This window comes from Empidonax traillii, unplaced genomic scaffold (assembly GCF_003031625.1).
Source record: "Empidonax traillii isolate 1590-97213 ecotype Southwest subspecies unplaced genomic scaffold, ASM303162v1 scaffold34:size3740991, whole genome shotgun sequence".
Taxonomy (NCBI): domain Eukaryota; kingdom Metazoa; phylum Chordata; class Aves; order Passeriformes; family Tyrannidae; genus Empidonax; species Empidonax traillii.
In genome coordinates this window covers 602,074-622,103 of record NW_020955227.1, presented here as the reverse complement: position 1 = coordinate 622,103, position 20,030 = coordinate 602,074, and the positions used below count along the sequence as shown (strand labels likewise).

Sequence of the window (20,030 nt, the reverse complement as noted above, 5' to 3'; positions counted from 1 at the left end):
GAATCCTCCCTCTGGTTCTGTATAAATTGCATTTGTTGTTTCTCAAGGGGATATTGTCCTCCTGAAAGCTTTTAACCTCATGACCTGTATAGTAAATTTTTTTTGGCCTTTCCTCTCTTTGTCTTTTCATGTAGACCAGATATTTGAAAGGGCAGACGATGGATAATTGTGTAACGTGCAACCTGTTTATATTTTTTGGAAACTTTTACTCGGACCGGAATTCGAATCACGGAATCACCAGGCCAGTTGCGGCACACTCTTTATTGCCCTTCTCCTCGTTTCAGTACCTATTGTTTCTCCTTTCAAATATGTGATTGTATTAGCTCTTTCCATATGAAAGAATTCTCCTTATTTAAATAAAAAAAAAAATAAAAAAAAATAAAGCAGGTTATGCTTTTCTCAAAAAAAAAAAAAAAAAAAAATCCCCAGTCCCTTGTCTCATTCTTTTCGATAGAATTTCTTCACGGGAAGGGTGATTGGACAGTGGGATGGGCTGCTTGGGGAACCGCTATCACTGAGGGTGTTCAAGGAACTGCTGGACATGGCACTGAGTGCTCTGGTCTAGTTGACAAGGTGGTGTTGGGCTCGATTTCTGAGGTCTTTTCCAACCTAATTGATTCTGTGAGATACTCGGGGCTTTTTAGCTTGAATGACTGGAGGTGGCCACAGCACCGGTGTCCCCGTGCAGGCCCAGGCCTAAACACGTTGGGGGTTGCCATGGGAACACATCCGGGTCTCGTGTTGCCCCTCCCCGTATGTGTCATGTGAATTTGACGTCACATCCGGCGCCGGCAGGTAGGGGGCGGGAGGAGCGCGGCGCGCGGGGTGGCCACGCCCCCCGGCGTGAGGGGGACCCTGAGGGGTGGTGGGGGTGATCGTCCTGATCCCGATCCTGATCCCACTCGTAGTCCCGGTCCTTTCGTCTTCCCCGTCCTGATCCTGGTCCTGGTCCACCTGCACGTTCTCGTCTCGCTCCTGGTCCTCATGCTGGTCCCGGTCCCCAGTCCCGGTCCCTGTCCTGCTCCCGGTCCTGCTCCCGACCCTGATGGTGATGCCGATCCCGGTCCCCGTCCCAGCACGGCGGTGCCGCTGGTCCCGCGCCCCCCTCACCTCAGGGCCTGGGGGGGTTCGTGCCGCCTCTGCTTCCCCCCCGGCTCGGGACGGGGGATGGGTGATGCCCTCGCAGGGTGGGAAGCCTGATGGCCGGTCCTTTTCCTCAAAAAAACGCCCACGAGGATGTCCAGGGCTGGGCACAGTGTGGGTGGTGGGTCCTGGTGACCCTTTGAGGGTGAGGGTCAGTCCTGGTTCCCCCCAGGGAGTTCCAGAGGGGGGACAAGGCAGGGCTGGGGGGTCAGTGGTGCTGCTCCCCCCTCAAAAGGGGGTGCAGAGCCTGGTGGAGGGGCTAGTGGTGCCCTGAGGAAGAGCAGGCGGTGGTGCTGCACACCTGCCCGGGGCCAGGGCCAGCCTGAACCTCAGGGATCAGCACAGTCCTGGCCATCGGGTGCTCTCAGGGATCCTGCGAGGCGGTGACAGAGGACAGGCGGGAGCACAGCTCTGCCAGGGGCCCCTGAAAAAGTCTGTTCCCTGTGTTTTATAGGCAGAGAGAAACCAGGCCAGAGGCACGGCTCTGGAGGGTGGTGATGTGCTCACACCTCGCTTTGTTCTGCCCTGATCAAAGCTGCGCAGATGGATTTGTTCTGGTAACTTTCCGTTGTGTTGAGGTGAGCGAGGAGTCGCAGCACTGATTCCCTGCTATTTTCTGACCCAGCTTTCAGCAGTTCTGCTTCCTACAGCACCTACATCTGTGCCCCAGTAAGCAGCTTTTTAAAGCAGTGGGTTCTGCCTGTCCCTTTCCCCACCTGCAAAGAAATACCTCTGTTTGCAAGGAAATAACAGGGTTTTTTTTAAAGCTACGTGAGCTCTAAAAAGCTCAGGTATTGCGCTCACCTGGTGCCTGAGCACGCGGTTTGTCCATCACTAACATCAGAATTTGGGCTGCAAGGTTTGCATTGCGCAGAGCAGAATAGAGGCTGGAATTAAGCTGTTGTGTTTCTGCAGAACCAGTGGAAGAACAAGCAAGGTTTCCAGCTTAGGACTGCAGGCAGAAGCAGGGCAGATGAAAAATGTGTCAGTTTAGCAGAAATTGGAGTGATGCTTGCTTTTAGGTGGTGTTCAGCTCACTGTGAGCCAAAGGGTGACGCTGCTCTTCTCTTCTGCTCCCGAGGTTTGGAAACACCTTTGACAGGATGTTGGGGTTTCTGAAGGAGCCTGTTGTGGTCACTGCAGAGATCAATGTGAACCTCGTGGCCCTGACTGTGATGGGATTAATAACTCGCCTTTGGGGGCTCTGCTATCCACGGGCTGTGGTGTGAGTAGAAGAGTTTATTTTCTGCCTGAGTGACAGAGGCTTGTTTTTTATTTACCTTTATGAGTATGAGTGCAGGAGCGGAAGAACAGAGCTTGTCTGATGTCAGCCCCTGTAAATCACAGAATCACAGGACGGTTTGGGTTGGAAGGGACCTTAAAGCTCGTTTCGTTTCAACCCCCCTGCCATGGGCAGGGACACCTTCTACTATCCCAGGTTACTCCAAGCCCTGTCCAACCCGGCCTTGGACACTTCCAGGGATGGGGCAGCCACAGCTTCTCTGGGCAACCTGTGCCAGGGCCTCACCACCCTCGCAGGGAACAGTTTCTTCCTGATATCTAATCTAAACCCGCTCCCTATCAGTGTGAAGTCCTTCCCCCTTGTCCTGTCACTCCAGGCCCTTGCAGGCTCTCTCCATCTTTCCTGTAGGCTCTCTTCAGGTACTGGGAGCCCACAATTAGGTCCTGGCCCTTCTCTTTTCCAGGCTGAACAATCCCAATACAGTGATAGTGCTTCCCTAATAAAACTTCCCAAGGGGAAGGTAAAGACGCACGGTGCATTCTTAGCTTTTAGCCAACAAATCAGTGTTTGCTTTCGTAGTATCCCTGGAGGATAATTCCGGTTAGGTTTGACGTATTTCTGCCCCCTGTGTTTCAGTTTTGATGAAGTTTATTACGGCCAGTTCGTGTCGCTCTACATGAAGAGGATCTTCTTTGTGGATGACAGTGGCCCACCTTTTGGCCACATGCTGCTGGCCTTGGGAGGTAGGGGCTCCTGGAACTGGGAACTGCCCGTTGCTGTGGGAGGCAGAAGTGCTGGTTAAAAATGAGTTGTCAGATCCAGTTACTGGGGAAAAGCACAAGGCAGGTGAGAGATTTTGATGTAGAGAGAAGTGGATTTTCCTTTATTTTGTATTGTATGAGTAGAGTGGAGGTGATGGAGCCATGTATCCACTACCTCACTGTTATCCAGTCCTCTGGATAAAGAGAAGGGTGAGATGAGAACTGCTGGTGACAAGACACAGACAACAAACAGACTCTCAGGCCTGAGCTCCTTTCTGTAGCTGAGATCTGCACTGCACGAAAGTGTCTGTATGGGATGGAGAAATTAAATATACATCTGACTTTGTCACTGAGAATCTGTCGTTCCCAGTTTATATTCTTTGTGCCTCTGCAGATTCTCAAGCGCTGCTGCAGGCAGACCACTATCAAAGAGGACCCTTTTGGGAAAGGGAGCCCTCGTGCCTGGAAAAGCTGTGTGTTTGGGAAATGGTTCCCAGTTTAGCAGCAGTTTTTGTACTTGTTTTGAGACTGGAAGTTCTGAATTGTTGCTTGTGTTGTAGGTTACTTAGGAGGATTTGATGGAAACTTCTTATGGAACAGGATTGGAGCCGGTAAGAGCTGATTTTAACTGACTCACTCTTTTGAGAGAATAAGCAGAATTTCAGGGGCTGACAGATTCCTTTTGCATTAGTGGAAACAACACTTTGCCTGACACCTTCCCTTCTCCTTTTCAGTGAGTCTTCTGCAGGTCTCAAACAGAAATACAAGGCACTGTGGTCCCAGATTTTTTTAAATTCAGCTAAAAGAGCTTAAGCAGTACAAACTGGATAATAAATTAGCACAAGTCAGAGTTAGATTCAACAGCTAAGGAGTTCTGGAGTGGTCTGTGCTCTCTGCAATTAAATTTCTGTTGTCTCCCGTTCCAGAATACACCATGAACGTTCCTGTGTGGTCCCTGCGGCTCCTGCCAGCCCTGGCTGGTGCTCTCTGTGTGCCTTTAGCCTACCAGATCCTGGTGGAACTGCACTTCTCCCACTGTGCTGCACTTGGAGCTGCTCTTCTGGTCCTCTTAGGCAAGATTATTCCACTGAGACCCTTTCTTCCTACCTGGGGATGAATCCCTTTTCCCCTCAGGAAGTTTTTCCTTCTGGCCTTCATACAACTTCATTTCGATACTGAGCCAAAGTGGGCAGCCTTAACAGCCTCACAGAAAAGCACGTTTCTTGTATCCAAGGAGGCCTGTCCTCCCTCCCTTAGGGGTGGTTTACAGGATGAGTTACAACATACTGGTTTCTAACAGCTGGACAACCCTGCTCTCAGAGCTCATCTAATTTCTTCATCTCCAAACTGCAGCAAACCAGCCTGTGTCCTTAGCACTGTGCTTTGACTGTTCTGGTGTGTTCAGCTCAGTTCATTTTTCTTCTCTGAGGGGCTGCTGGCAGCTGCCTGAAAGGGCCACAGTCTCTCAGCAGCCCTTCAGCAGCCTGATAAGAGAAACCTTTCCTAGCTACTGACTGTTCTGATTCCGGCTCCTTGCAGCTCCCTGCCTTGCAGATCTGTTGTTGTGTTCGTTGCCTGCTGGGCTCACTGCCCTGACTCTGCCTTGAGGAGCTCCTCTCTGGATTTACCAGCATTGATTTTCTTTGCCTTTGTAGGAAGCACAGCAGCTTTATCTGCCTCCTTCCAGACTTTATACTGCTTGCTTACCTCTTTGTCTTGGAGACAGTTATGGCCATGCACTTTGCTCCTGCTGGAAGGTTTTAGTCCCTTGTAAACCCAGCACCTCCCCACTACAGCCAGTAGGAATTGGCTGTCCCTAAAGGGCAGGTCCTTCTGTTGGATAACAGTGCAGTTGTCTGAAGTGGCACTTGCCTGTAGATAAATTTCTCTAATTTTGTGTCTGTCTCTCTTTTCCAACAGAGAACTCTCTGATCACTCAGTCAAGGTTCATGCTCCTGGAATCAATATTGATTTTTTTTATCCTACTTGCAGTTTTGTCCTACCTGAAGTTCTACAATTTGCAGAGGCACAGGTAAAGCTGGATTGTCTCCCATCCTTTTGGACATTCTTGTGGTCACTCTCTTTTTTGGTCACAGACTGTGTTTTTTTTTTTCTATAAGTAATTTCAGCATTGTGGAGTCGACTTTATCTGTCTGTAAAATCCAGTGCTTTGCTGCTCCAGAAATTTTCTCAGCGGCATTAAAGACTTTTAACTGATAGCAAGGTTGTCTTTTCTTTTTGTAATTTTATTTTACAATAGAAATAAAATCCCTTGGGAGCACTTCTTTGCCCACCCACATTTTTTATTGGAAGGTTTCCTTCTGTGCACATAAACAATAATGATAACAGGTCACTTAATGCTCCTTGTTACTGTTTGCACGCGTTGAATTTAGAGATACTTGTCTTTTTTGTTCTCTGATCCTTGCAGAGGATAAAGTAACATTTAGTGTAGTAAAATTATCTTTAAACCATGCTCAGCAAGTGATTTAATACATTTATCTTTAAGACCCTTCTCTGGAAGCTGGTGGTTTTGGCTTCTGCTGACTGGAGTAGCCTGTTCGTGTGCAGTTGGGTAAGTGATGATGTCTTACTTGGACTTTAATGCCCCCTGTTCAAGGGAAAGTTTAAATGTTTATATCTTATATTAGGTAGTTGTGTAGTTTTTAACCTTGTTCATCTTTTATGCACTTTCTTCTCAGAGTGAAATACATGGGCCTGTTTACCTATATGCTGCTCCTGGCCATGGCAGGGCTGCACTTCTGGCACCTGATAGGAGACCAGACCTTGTCAAATGTAGGTACTGCAACATGCAGAATATATTATGTGTAACTTTTCAGTGCAGGAACCAGCCAGGAGCCCACACATGACAATGCTGTCTGTAGCTGGGGTTTCTGCTAAAATTCCTTGTGTGGAAACCCTCCCCTCACAGAACAGTTCCCAGCTCATTTGCTGGGGAAGATGGAGTTGAGTTTAAGAAGAACACGTGTTTGTGACTGGCTTTTCTGCTCTTTCCCACATCTTGGTGATTTGTGACTCAGAACCTACACTGCCTCACGTACCTTTTGCAAGCTGCGGTTCTGATCCTCAGTGGAAGTTACCCAGTTGTCCACAAAGTTACAGCTGAATGAGGGGGGTGGGGGAAACCTCGAAAAGACAAACAAAATAAGCCAAGTGCGCTGGTATTGTTAATATTTTTCATATCTGGAGGGTGAAACCAGTGAGTTTTCCCTGTTCCCCCAGGTTTCCTTGCTGTGCCATTTTGTAGCCCGGGCACTGGCCCTCATCCTCATCCCCGTGGTGCTGTACCTGTCCTTCTTCTATGTCCACTTGGCTCTGCTGTACCGCTCTGGGCCTCACGACCAGATCATGACAAGTGCTTTCCAAGCCAGCTTAGAGGTAATGTGGCCACTGAACTGATTTATCAGGGAGAAAAAAGGGGAAAGCTTATGTCTTATGTTCACTATTAGAAGAAAGGTGTGCAATCCTGTTCCCTTGATCCTGCATATTTGTTCTTTTTATGTCATTTAACGACTTTGCTGCTGTAGTACTGCTTTAAGATGAAGCAATAATGACTGAAATCCTAATAACAGATGAAAAGCTTTCCCCAGTGAACCCATATTTTCACTCTTCTGCAGCAGGTTTGTCCCTTCCTACAGGAAACTCCACAGAAGTAGATGCAGTACTGAACTCTTGAGTGGTGACAGGATAACAGGATGATTTTCTGCAGAAGAGTGCTTAGTCTGTCCTTCAGAACAGCATGGCTTTAGGGATATTCCCTGAGACCCTGTAGTCTTTTAGGCATTGGTGTATTTACTGTCTGCTGAGTATGGAGTTGCAAGACTTGATTTTTGTAGATAAAACCCAAATGAGAAGGCACTGGTGCTAAGATCTGCTATGTTAAAGTGACAGGTGACTCATAATAGAATTTCAACAGCCTCTGGGTTGTTTCTTCTTCTTTCTACTCATCCTGTCCTTACCCTCCTCAGGGTGGGCTGGCTCGGATCACTCAGGGCCAGCCCTTAGAGGTGTCCTACGGCTCTCAGATCACCCTGCGGAACGTCCTGGGCAAGCCCATGCAGTGTTGGCTCCACTCCCACACCAACACCTACCCCATCAGGTGAGGAGTCTGGGGGAGAGGATGCTCTGGTGCTTCACCTGCCAGTCCAAGTATCGTGTTTTGTGTCCTGGCGATGTCTTCATGAATCTTTCGGATTCCCTGTGCTCTGCAGGAATGAGCCAGTGACCTGCTGCTGGTTTGTACTGCTGGGGAGCACAGGAGTTTACTCTTACACTTCTGTGGGGTTTCTAACTCTCTGTGCAGGTATGAGAATGGCCGAGGGAGTTCCCATCAACAGCAGGTGACCTGCTATCCCTTCAAGGATGTGAACAACTGGTGGATTGTCAAAGATCCTGGAATGTGAGTATGTAAGAGATTTCAGTGCAAGCTGCATGCTTCCAAAACCTAACCAGGGCATAGCTTGGCTTGGACAGAACTCTGCTTATGGGTGCAGACGCCATGTGTGATCTGAGCAAGTGATTGCAGCTGCAGAGGTGGTAAAGGCAACTCCTTGCAGGATCCTCCTCAATGTGGTAAAAGCACTGAGGACTCTGAAATCCTGTCAGAACTGCTCCTGCCAGGATGTGGGCTGGCTGTGCACAAGGGAAACTTGAAAGACTCACAGGACCAGTGTAAATTCTTCAGGTGCTTTGCATGAAAGGGGAGTTCTGCTTTTTGAAGTGTGTGAGCCATGGCACTACAGTGTCTTGGTGAGTTTTATCAAACTTGAAGGAGTCTCAGAAGAGAGTAGAAATCACTTTTGCAAAATGAGTAGTTCTTTGTAATAAAGTGTGGGATGAACTTAGAATCTGCTGCATGGGGAGGGATTCCAAGTGTTGCCTGTACCTGAGAGGCCTGGTTTGTGCTGAAGTGTTTTGCCACTGTCACTGTCAGTGCAGAGCAGGACTCTTTGTTCTTGTTTCGCCAGTAAAAGCCCTTGAGTGATGTAATTTCATATTGATCAAAGTTGCTTTTGTAGGTTTCTTATGTTGCTCTGGGAACTGTGTAAAGAGTCCTTCTAGAGGGGCTGTGTGTCATTATAAATCATATCTATGTTAGGAAAGTTTGTCCATGGTGCAAACCTTTCAAGTAGGGACTCTACCAGAAGTAAAGAAACCTAATATATTCTTAAAATTCTTCAGACTCAGGACTTTTACAAACACTGGGAGGTGCAAAGTCCTTCTATAGAGCAGCAAAATACAGGCAGCAGTTCAGTGAACTGCAGTGTTGCCCCTTGCCATGGCCCTGTCCAGAAGGAAGATGAGAGTTTGGTCTGCATGGTGGAACAAGCCACTGATCTCTCTTATAATTCTGCCAAAGTGACAGCAGCTGTAGTACAGCACTTGTCAGACTCACTGAAGCACTCAACGTGTTCCACAGAAGCCACCAAACAGCTGTGGGATGGGAATAACCTTAATTCGCTCCTGACTGACCTGGATTCAGACCACTGACCTAATGCCTGTGGTGTCAGTATCCCATTACTGATCCTCTGACTCACTGTGCCCTTAACTCACCTTTCCCTCCATGAGCTTTGTTACCATTCTGGTACAATCTATACATTGCTTTAATTTCTCATCTTCCTGCTTCAATATCTGTCCCTGCCTGCAGCTTCTTGACCTGACAGTTTGGTCACGGCAAGGTTGTGTTATATATATGTAAAGATCACCTCAAATTTAACCATTTCCTCTTGGGTATCACTTCCCCAGGCAGCAGCTGGTGGTGAGTAACCCCCCCCGGCCCGTCAGGCACGGACACATCGTGCAGCTGGTCCACGGCATCACAACCCGCTACCTCAACACGTAAGTCCCTTCCTCATCCTCTGCTCTGCCAGCCCTGCCTCACTCTGCTGAGCTGGCTCTCAGAATAACCCTCAGGGGTTGAAGCACAGTGACCTTGCACTCAGATGTGCCATAAACTGCCCGTTACTCACAGATCGACAGTGGGGCAAGGAGAGGGACCTCGTGTGGTTAGTTCCTTAAGCCCTCCCTGTGGCCCAGAGGGAGGATGCTGTGTGCTTATTTATTTTTTGCAGCTGACTTGGCAGTGGGATTTGATCTTAATTACAGATTGCTCAGTGGCTGCTCACTCTTTCTGGTCCTCTCTACAAGGGACCAGTGATGGTTTTTCCCGTGTTCACATTTCATGGTAGTTCTGCAGATTCCTAAATAGAGTCCCCTCTGTGAACCTTCATCCTTCACTGCCCCCCCTCCAGGCAGCTGCAGGTACTTAGGATTTTGTGTAACAACCCAGAGGCAACTCCACTGATTTTATTGGCATACTCCTGCATGAAGGATGTGCTCTGGAAGCCAGGAAGATGTGTTGGAGAATCCAGTGTGCTGTGGCTCATTGCCACAGATTCTTGCCTGCGGTGAAAGCCTGCAGTATGAAATTGCCTCCTGACTGCTTCCCAAAGGGCATGTGCTTGACTATCATCACTCAGATTAGGAAGAGGGCTGCTCTGATGTTGGGTTTTGCTGTGTCCCTTCCAAACCTAATTTGTTCATTATTGGAAAGCCCAGTGAACAGTGTCTCTGTTTGTCACAATCAGTGCTTGTTCTTCAGCCTGGCATCACAGGCATCTGCATTGGCTTCCCCTGAGCCTGTTCCTGGCAGCTCAGGGTTTTGGGGAGTGCTCTCTCTCTCAGAGTAAAAAGTGCAATCTGTATAAGAGAGTTACTTTTCACTTTATTATTGAATCCAGTCTAAACCAATCCCATATGGTTTTGCTTTTTATATGAATTTGGGGAATGGCAGTGGAGGATCTTACTTTACTTGTCTTCTAGGCATGATGTGGCTGCCCCTCTGAGCCCCCACTCCCAGGAGGTTTCCTGCTATATTGATTATAACATCTCCATGCCAGCACAGAACCTCTGGAGAGTGGTGAGTGGTCAAAGGGAAGGGAGCAGCTGATCATGTTCCAGCAGAAACAGCTGGGACAACATGACAATCCAAAACCATCTTTCTGTTGCAGGAGATTGTAAATCGGGAGTCTGACACAGATGTGTGGAAGACAATTCTGTCAGAAGTGAGATTTGTTCATGTCAACACCTCTGCAGTGCTAAAGGCAAGTGGGCTTATGTTTATGTGCTACAGCTTTTGTTTCATGCAGTTCTTGAATCCTCTCAGACTATTCATCTCTCTGCTCCCAAATAACTAAACGACTACAAAAATAACCAAAATAAGCAAATAAAAGGAAATAATAAACTTGCTCAGTGTGACAAAAGAGCAGCATGTGTTTTAGGCAGTCATACTTCATCCCTTCTCAGCATCAGAGCTGTCCTGCTTCTCAGGAGGTTGTGACCACTGTGCACTGCTGGGGCTTAGAATTTGATGCTGAGTCTGTGCATCAGCTGTCTGTGACAGCAGCTGGAATAGTTAAGGATCTTTTCCTTCAGAGCTTGCCAGTGACTTTATGGCTTCAGCATTTGTCGAGACAGCACTGCATGGTGACTCTTCACACACGCTTTCAGGCAGTCCCTCGTTGCTCTCCAGCGCTCAGGCACGGCTGGGAACTTCCATGCTGAAGTTCAGCTTGGCAGCACTGTAAGTTCACAGCCATCTTTCACCTGCAGCTCAGTGGGGCGTCTCTGCCCGAGTGGGGATACCGGCAGCTGGAGGTGGTTGGAGAGAAGCTGTCCAAAGGCTACCACCAGAGCATGCTGTGGAATGTGGAAGAGCACAGATACGGGAAAAGTACGTCTCAGCAGGTTTCTGTGACTGGGGGACACAGTGTTGATGGGAAGGTGGTACTGTGCGTGTGTGTGTGTGTTCAGTTGGCTCCGTCACGATGTCAGAATCCTTACAAATTCCCTTAGAGCGCTGTTGAAGGTGGATGGTGTATTGGAGAAGGGCTCCTGGGAGAGTGAGGAGCCAGGGCTATATCCTATGTGCTTCCCTTTCTAGCTTTGTGCCTGTTTTGTGGTTATTTCTGAGCTATGCTGTTTTCTTCCAGGCCAAGAGCAAAAAGAGAGGGAAGTGGAACTCCACTCTCCCACACAGATGGACATCAGTAAAAACCTCAGCTTCATGGCAAAGTTCACAGAATTGCAGGTCAGTGTCTTGTTATTCCCATCTTTCTTCCTGCTGCAGAGCAGAAACCTGAGCATATCTGCAGGCTCTAAGGATTCCTTGTTTATTCCTTGCTGATAGCCTGGCTTCCTCACTGAAAAAAGTATTTCAGAATGCACTTATAAGGGCATTAGAGACCTGTGCTGTTCAGCAATGAATACCCCAGGGATTGTGTAACAAAAAAGGGGGAGGAAGATCTGTTGGGCACCCAGAAGCTGCATGAAACTGAACTGTAATGTGTGGTACATGGGAAGTGCATTACATAAGAACAAAATAAAACCTTTGTATTGATCAGTATCCACGTGAGATAGGCAAAATCTTTCTCCACTCCCAGGTTAGGAACTTAGCATCTTATATCGGGAACAGTTCAACCACCTGTTGTTCCCATTCTGAAGGCTTTCTGTTTGTTTCCTTTTTTTTTCCTAGTGGAAAATACTCACATTAAAAAATGAAGACACAGAACATAAGTACAGCTCCTCTGCTCTGGACTGGATCACGATGGACACAAACATTGCCTACTGGCTCCACCCCACCTCTGGGGTAAGTGCAAGAGGCAGAAGTAACTGTGACCTGGGTGAGAAAGGAGACTTCAGCTCCCAGGAGTCAGAGCAGGGCTGCAGTTCCAACCAAGAGTTCTTCCTGTGTTCATGTGTTTTCCCTGAGGGTTGAGGTTTTTATTTTAGCATGAGATACAGCTTTGACAGTAGTTGCATTTAATTAAATCATGTCTTCTTGCACGTTTTTTTTAAAGGCAAACTGCAGTTTATTAGTTTCCATTATTGATTCCATTTAGAAGATGAGTTCATCTCCAGTAGCATTTTTCAAATGCCTTCCATTACAGAAGAGTCTTAAAGCAGCAAAGTTTATCACCAGCTTTGTTCCAGGTTACTAGCCAGGCACGTTCTGAGGTTTAATTTAGCAAGTGTGTGTATATAATATTTAAATTTACCTAAAAGAACCACTGCATGTCCCTGCTTCCGGCTTAGACCATCATCTATCCTGCAGGCCCAGATCCACCTCCTTGGGAATGTTGTCACTTGGGCTTCAGCTAATGCTGCTGCTCTGGTCTACGTGTGTCTGTCCCTGTGGTACTTGATACGACGGAGGAGGAGGATTTATGACATCCCTGAAGGTCTGATTCCACTGTGGGGGTGTGTCCAGGGGGAGGGTTGTGGCTTGCTCTGCTCTGAGATGCCATCTCCCATCTCCTGCAGATTCCTGGCAGCTCTGGGTGTCAGCTGGGGGTGTCTGTGGTGGAGGCTGGGCTGTGAACTACCTGCCCTTCTTCCTGATGGAGAAGACACTTTTCCTGTACCACTACCTGCCTGCCCTCACATTCCAGATTCTCCTGATTCCCGTCGTGTTGCAGCACCTGGGCGATCATCTCTGCAGGTATTTGGCTTTAACAGAGACAGTTGTCTTTAACAAGGGAAGTGACACAGTTCTTTTCTCCAGGGCTGTCACCCAGACAAGCTGCTGCAGGGAGAGCAGTGATTTTTCCAGCAGTGGCCACACTCTGTCATTTGTCTTTAGAGAAACAGCCCAGGTGTAAGTCTTCCTTTTGGATGAAGTGTTTGTCCAGCCTTGATGTAACCTGACTGCTCTTTCCCGCTCTCATCCCAGGTCTGTGCTGCTCAAGAGCATGTTCAGTGCACTGATTGTAGCCTGGTTCTCCTCGGTGTACTTTGTCTACTGCACCTTCAGCCCCGTGACCTACGGGCAGCCCGCGCTGTCCGCGACGGAACTCAAGGACTTGCGTTGGAAGGACAGCTGGAACATCCTCATCCGAAAACAGTGACCACTGCAATCGTGTTACAGCCAAAAGGAAACACCTTTTGTGCAAAGCCAAGGATTTATTGTTAGTATAACTGAAATCTTAACAGTTGGATCAAGTAATTGATAGTAGTCCAGATCTAACGATTACAGGAAAAGAGCACTGTTACAGAGAAGCTCTCGACTGGAATACAGTTATGAGCACAATTCCCAGTTTCTGCCCCTGTTACATTCACCCTTCCACTGCCCCTCGGGGCCTGAAGGTTGCTGACTTCAGGCAACAGCATCCCAGCTACTTTGCTGGGAAGAACATGCTGCAACAATTTCTTCTTCCTCTTTCCTGACAGTGGTGGTTTCTTCCTTCTTGCACTACATTGCACTGAGGGTTATTTTCATGTGTTTCCCAGCACCTTGGTCTACAATTCCATGATAACAGTTACAAAAAATGGACACTCTCCAACACATCAGATATTTTTCTCTTGTTACTTCTAAAAAAAAAAGGTTTTCCCTGCTCTGAAGCTTATTCATCCTCCAACAATCAGTAACTGGCCCTGCAGCCTTAGCACCATCCCATGACTCTATTCCTCAACAATGCATTATTTGCCCCCACTTTCACTGCTGCGCTATCATCCCTATTTATGTAAATACAGCACTAAGCCACATTTATAAATAGTTCATTCTGCATAAAATAATGACTTGCTACTACTATCTATGTGTAATCATTTGGCATAACCATCATTTTTAAGAAGATAAGCAAAAATAAAAAGACATCAGAAAATTGCTGTTACAGCTAAACAAGCTAAAACAAGGTTTCAGGCAAGCCAGGAAGCCAGCCAGAGCCAGAAGAATCCCCTGGCCTTGTGGCATTGATGTGAAGCCTGAGGCCTGTTACCAGCCATGGCTGTACTGTATTTACTGGGCTGCAGGGTTACACCTCAAACCCCACGGGAAGAGGAACTCTGGGCAAGGCAGGACTGATCCTGCTGAGAAGGAAACCTGCCCTAACTTGTGCACACATGGGTTCAGGGTAAAAATACTGCAGCCCAAACCATGGCCCGGCCTGTTCTAGCAGAGGAATTCACAGAGAAGGGAGAAGGCAGAGGTGAAGCACTGGGATTGCCCAGTGGGGGAATTTGTAAGGGCTCTGTAGTTATTTAACCAGGGTCACAGTTCCTGGGCCATGTCCCATTTCTTATCTCCATGTGGCTGCAGCAGCAGGTCCTCTAGCACAGCACAAAGCTGCTCACAGCAGCAGCCCCACAGACCAGGGGCTCTTTGTGGAGTTCCTCACAGCTCTAGCAAATGCTATTCAAGGCTCTAACAAATGCTTTGAGCTCCCCCCTGGCCTCCAGAGGAAGGTATGATCCAACACCACAGTCATTCAAAGGAGGTTTTAGTGACTGTTTTGCTCCTACTGTAATCAGCCCTGAGAGCTAATGCTTGAGTGCAGTAGCTCATAGTCTAAGTCTGTCACCCTGAGCTAAACAGCACCCAGCAGCAGTCAGGAAATGACCTGCCTCCTCCTGGGCACTGCAGAAGTACCATTCAGCTGAGGAGATCGCTGAGATACCAAACCTTCACCCATTTCCAGAGTTGAAAAAGCTACAGGGATGAAAGTGCAGACTGCGTTTCTTAAGTCTGGGTTGTTTTTTTTTCCTAAATCTTCAGCCATGACAGAACTAAAGGTAACAATTCTGTTGAGTGCAGGAGCTCCTCCAGCAGTGGCTTTTCTGTACCTTTTTGCTGATGTAGTGGAAGCAGCACAATTGCCTTTTATATAAAATGGTCATTTCTGATCACTGTTTGTTCATTTGTTTATTAGCCAAAGTAACACACCCACAACCAACACAGCCAGATGCTGCTTTTAGAAAACTAGCAAGTATGAAAAAGTTCCTCAATAACATCTCCCTCCCACCCTCATTCTTAAAATTACACCGTAAGTCCAGACTCAAGAATGGCATCACAAGGACACTTTCAAAGGCCTAACCAGCACTTCATTTCAGATTTTTTTTTTCCAGATACTTCACTATCACTTATCCGGGGTAAACTACAGGAACTGGGATGTCACTGTTTATACTTCTTGTCTGCTTGTTTTAGAAAGCCAGACATTATTGAGTTTAAGCTGCTGGAGCGCTGTCTAAGGGTACAACACGTCCAGGCAGCTGCCTGTGCCAGCAGGAGGGTCCTGCCATTCCCAGCTTCCCCCTTGCTGGTCTCACCAGCCCTCTCTGGAAGTGGACGGATTCTGCCCAGCAGAATGTGCAACCAGCAGTACAGAAATGCACTAAAGACACTAATACTGACAAGGTCAGGTTTCTGTTTCCATGAGCAACTCAATCCAGCTGGAGCTCACACATTCAGTAACTGTGGGAAAGGCAACTATTTTGGGTACAAAAAAATGATCATACAGTATAGTAAGATTTGGGAGCTTAGAAAGGAATAAATTAGGAATCAAGAGACAATAAACTTCTTGGGCCTGTCCCTGGTGAACTGCAAGTTCCCATTTGTCCCAGACAGTCTCTGTCTCACCCCTATCTCAGGGCAGAGATGCCCCTACAAGTCAAACCCCCTGCCCCCACAGGCTGGCCAGCAGCACAACAAGGCCAGAACTCAAGGTGCCAGCGAGGTGGAGAAGAGTAAGGGCTGCACCTGCCTGTGAAAATTAACAGGGACAGAGAGAAAAAAAAAACAACCAAGAGGCAGATAATTTTCCTGCTAAGGAAGCCCATCATCAGGGAAATGGGGTATCTTGCTCATCACCTGGTAGTGCTTAATTTTCAGGGAAGTCTTCAGCAGTAGATCTCATTTTCAAAATTAAAAGAAGGCAAGTAGCACTGCCTTTAACCAGTTCATCAAGTAACGTGACTCCAGACATCTTAGGGAGAAAAGGGAGGGGTCTGAAGGGGAGAGGAGCCGATGGCCAACTCCTTCCTCTCCCCCCGTGAGAAGGTTCACACCAGGATCCCCTCCACTGCCAGGACGATTTAAAGGGCACTTCACCAACCACTCTGTCGAAGTCCTTCCCCAAAGTTGTCTTCACTGTTGGTCTGGACCAGAGGCAAACCCAGGTTAGTGTGGACGGCTGCTGGACTCCAGGTGGGAGCGTTTTCCCGCCGCCAGGACACTGCTGCTCTCCGTGGGCTCCGGGAACGGGCGCTTGTAGGTCCGGCTGTGCCCGTTCATCGCCCCTCGCTGCCACTTGCAGATGTCTCCGTTCAGGATGTCCTGAATGTGCTGCACTATGAGGTTTATGGCAACTGCAGAGAGGAATGGGAAACGTGGGGTGTGAAGGCTTTCCTGGCTGAGTTATCTGGAAAATGTGGAGCATCCAGCCCTGCTCTGCTCAAGTTTTAACAAGCCCTTAAATGAAACTCTGCCTGCTGTCTGCAGTGAGGTCAGACCTCCGCGGGTCACTTTTCCAGCCCTCCACAGGCTGAGCAGCTCCCTCCCCTCCAGCCCTCCAGCAAAACGCCTTTCCTTGGAGGCACGTGCCACCTGCTCTCTTCCCAACCCCAAGGGTGTCTCCCCAGGGAAATCAGAGAACCCAACTCCCTTTTACCCATGTTGTCAACTCCTCGGGGGATGATCACATCTGCATACTTCTTTGTCTGAAAAACAGGAACAGTGGTGGAGGCTGTTAATGCAAAAGTCAGCTTCATTCTAGGCAGGAGTGACCAAAGGCCAGAAAACTGGGGCAAAGAGGGAGGGTTTCTGTTTCTTCCAGGGTTGTAAGTTTAAGCTCTCAATCATGGTTACACCTAAATTAATTAAGACATCACTGTGGCTAATGTGCACTAGATTTAAGGCCATGGATTGGTCTTACTGTCCCTTTGCAAAGAATCACCACGTAAAAGCAGCAGGTGAGGTGTAGAGTCCTTGTTTTTACACTTCTGAGCTGCCTTCAAATATTGACCATTTCAGGAGAGGTCTGTTTGCCAAGAGCTGGTTCTAATCAGCATTTCATATGCCATTGCTAAATCTCTGCTGAGAGCCAAGGAACTCAATGTGCATGTGAAATTCCTGCCTGGCTCTGATAACATTTTATTGATCTTTACCACCACAGCAATCCTGCTTTTTCTTCCCCCACTACTTGGAAAAAAGCTGGCAAAATTCAGCATTTCTAATGAGTACTTTTACAACCCCAGAATTCCTTTGATCTAGAGCAGGAGGAGCCTGAGTTAGCCTTTTCCAGCTTATTTAATCCACATACAGGATTTTGTTCTCAAAGGGTTTTTTTTACAAATTAATTTGGTTATGTGAGCACCTAAATTGTCCCTGCACTGCACGGTAGAGCAAACGGTGCTAGAATGGTCTGCCCCAGGTTTTCCCCAGTGTTCCCTTGGAGGGAGGCTGCTGGAAGCCAAGCTCTTTTTAATTCCTACAAGCCTTAAGAATAAATGGAGAGTGGGAGTGCTTCAGTCAGAGGGGCCCATGCTAAAATAGCCCCGGCAGCCAGTGAGGAAAAGTGCTGGAGGCATTTCCACGGTGCTTTGCCAGCAGAAGGGACCATTTCAGTTCCTTAACAACCAGCTGGGAATGGTTGAAGACATGAGGCAGAGGGGAGAGCGTGGGATTCGTGAAATACAAATACCAAAATACCAAAAGTCCCCACTGCTGTGCCTACAGTGCAGTTAATCCCCAGATGACCCTGCTCCTCTCCTCCCTCCCCCCAAAAAAAGCCCCATAAATCCAATTAGCGAAACATTCCCTACCGGCAAGCAGAACTCCTCAAAGGCAGGCTTGACAAAGGTGGTGTACTGGGTGAGGATCTGCTCGAGGTCCCTCCCGCGTTTCATGTCTCGCAGAACTGGGATGGGGAGATAAAACCCCTGAGTGTTGCCACATGGCCGAGGATGGATAAGGAGCAGGAGCTGGCGCTGCCCGCGCCGGCGCAGCCGTTACCTCGGCGGGACAGCCGCACATCCGAGTCCGTGTCCACAAAGAGACGGAGGTGGAACATGTCCCGGATGTCCTGGTTGTAGAAAACCAGGATCCCCTCAAAGAGCACGACGTCAGCAGGATAGACCACCGTCGTCTCTGCCAGCCTGGCAGGAGAAAACACCCACAGCACGCTGGTAAACGGGTCTCACATCAGCACCAAGAGACCCATCCCCAGGCTGGGACATCCCACGGACACCACCCAAGGCTTGACACAAAACCAGAACCTACCGAGAATGTGTCACGAAGTCATACGTTGGTACCTCAACTGTTTTGCCCTCAACAATACTTTTCAGGGTTGAATGCATCAAATCGTTATCAAAAGCATCTGTGAGAGGAAGGTTCAAAGAAGAGGAGTGTCAGGTGCTGCTGTATCAAATGTTCTGCCCAGATTTTTCTAGAGCCAAAGGAAAAACTCTCTGCCCAGTGTTTCACCAGAAAAAAAAGAACTTATGGCTTATTCTTTCCTACCAGCAGCCAACGTTCGCTGCCTGAGTGACAACTGCTGTGCTTGGTTACAGAGATAGGGAAGAGGCAATTTGCTGTTTATAAGCAACTACAAAACAATAAAATTAAGAACCCAAAGGTGAAGTCGGTTGCACCAAACCACTTGGTAACTGTATAGTTTTTTTGCAACTCTGTTAGTCAAGAGTCAATTGGAAAACCTCAGGCATTCTTAATGGTTTCCAGCACCCGCCCCTGTGTGCCCACAGCAGCACCAGACTGCAGCCAAGGGCAGATCCCTGTCCCGCCTGCAATCCTCCTCCCCCGGGCCAGGGGAGCAGCTGTTTGTGCGGACAAGAAGTATCAGGAAAGGATTTGGGGAATGATGTGGTGCATTACAGAGCCTCTCCGGAGCCGGGAGCAGGCCGGGATGCTCCGCAGCTCTTCCCGGCTGCAGGAGGGCAGTGCCAGCCGTCGGTAACAGCGGGCACGAGGGAAGGACGAACGGATGTTTTGGGGGGGGAGAGAGGGGGAAAGAGAGCATTTCTGCTCTCCAGCACATCCCATTTCCGACAGGCCCTCGCCACGCTCCAAGCACACCCTGCTCCGAGGGGGACGGCGCGGGGCTCACCCGGGTGGTCGAAGTTGTACTGCCCCTTGAGCGCCTTGGCCTGCTGCTCGGCCGTCAGCACCTTGTAGAAGCTGTCCTGGCTCAGGATCAGCACCTTCCGCTGCCGCTGCTCCACCTCGTTCTGCCCCAGCAGCTCCATGATCTTCTCGCACACTGTGGACTGAGCGGGACGGGGGCTCAGCCGGGGCCCGGCCCGGCCCCTGCCGCGGGGAGGAAGGGAAGCGGCACCGGCGATGCCCTGGCGGCCCGCGGGATGCCCGAGGAGAGGAGCTCAGCCCCGACAGACCCCGAACGCGGCGGGTCTCACCTTTCCGCTGGCGGTGCCGCCGCTGACGCCGATGAGGAAGGGCTTGGGGTGCGGCCGCTCCGGGTCGGGGCCGCCGGCGGAGGCCATGGCGGGACGGGCGCCGTGAGGGGCGGGACGGGGCGTGGCTTCCTTTGGGCGTGGTTACCGGGAGGGCGTGGCCTCCGGGGGCGTGGCCATGTGCGCTGAGTGCGTCCGTCCTCAGCCGCGGGTCATTCGGCACGGACGGACAGACAGACAGACAGCTCTGTCTCATCGCAGACAGCGCTGCCTTATCCAGGCACGTGTGTGTGTCTGTCTGTTTGTCGGTGTCTGTGATACAGGTGTACATACATACACGTGGCGAATGTTAATAGCTATAGATAAAATATACACGTTTTTTGACTTACTGAATCATCTGGATCCTCACAAGTCTATGGGACCAGACGGGATCCATCCTAGGGGTAATGTGGGAGCTGGCAGAAGAGCTTGCCAAGCCGCTCTCCATCATCTTCCAACAGTCCTGGCTCACTGGGGAGGTCCCAGATGATTGGAAGTTGGCAAATATCACTCCAATCCATAAAAAAGGATGCAAGGCTGACCCTAGTAACTACAGGCCTGTCAGCCTGACCTCGGTGCCTGGCAGAGTTATGGAGCAGATCATCCTGTGTGCAATCACACAGCAGCTA

General features: G+C 49.0%; 2 protein-coding genes across 3 annotated transcripts; one reads left to right on the top strand and one right to left on the bottom strand.

The window, feature by feature from the left end:
- The first annotated feature begins 746 nt into the window (after positions 1-746).
- Positions 747-13,794, top strand: POMT1 (protein O-mannosyltransferase 1). Of its 2 annotated transcripts, none has more exons than XM_027911655.1 (21): positions 747-795; positions 1,598-1,721; positions 2,225-2,368; positions 3,023-3,129; positions 3,708-3,758; positions 4,074-4,220; positions 5,068-5,179; positions 5,654-5,719; positions 5,847-5,940; positions 6,388-6,543; positions 7,134-7,264; positions 7,469-7,564; positions 8,911-9,003; positions 9,988-10,084; positions 10,176-10,268; positions 10,777-10,897; positions 11,157-11,254; positions 11,699-11,812; positions 12,278-12,404; positions 12,487-12,664; positions 12,896-13,794. In XM_027911655.1, the coding sequence occupies exons 3-21, from the start codon at positions 2,247-2,249 to the stop codon at positions 13,068-13,070; spliced, it is 2,178 nt and encodes a 725-aa protein (XP_027767456.1). In that variant the 5' UTR covers positions 747-795; positions 1,598-1,721; positions 2,225-2,246; the 3' UTR covers positions 13,071-13,794. The 2 variants fall into 2 exon arrangements, with proteins under 2 accessions (XP_027767456.1, XP_027767457.1); XM_027911656.1 differs by lacking the exon at positions 747-795 and adding an exon at positions 924-942.
- Positions 13,795-14,701: 907 nt separating this feature from the next.
- On the bottom strand, positions 14,702-19,476 carry UCK1 (uridine-cytidine kinase 1). Its single transcript, XM_027911657.1, has 7 exons — positions 19,366-19,476; positions 19,059-19,218; positions 18,215-18,311; positions 17,948-18,090; positions 17,758-17,852; positions 16,605-16,653; positions 14,702-16,302 (listed from the first exon to the last, which is right to left on the bottom strand). The coding sequence occupies exons 1-7, from the start codon at positions 19,450-19,452 to the stop codon at positions 16,115-16,117; spliced, it is 819 nt and encodes a 272-aa protein (XP_027767458.1). The 5' UTR covers positions 19,453-19,476; the 3' UTR covers positions 14,702-16,114.
- Positions 19,477-20,030: the final 554 nt, after the last annotated feature.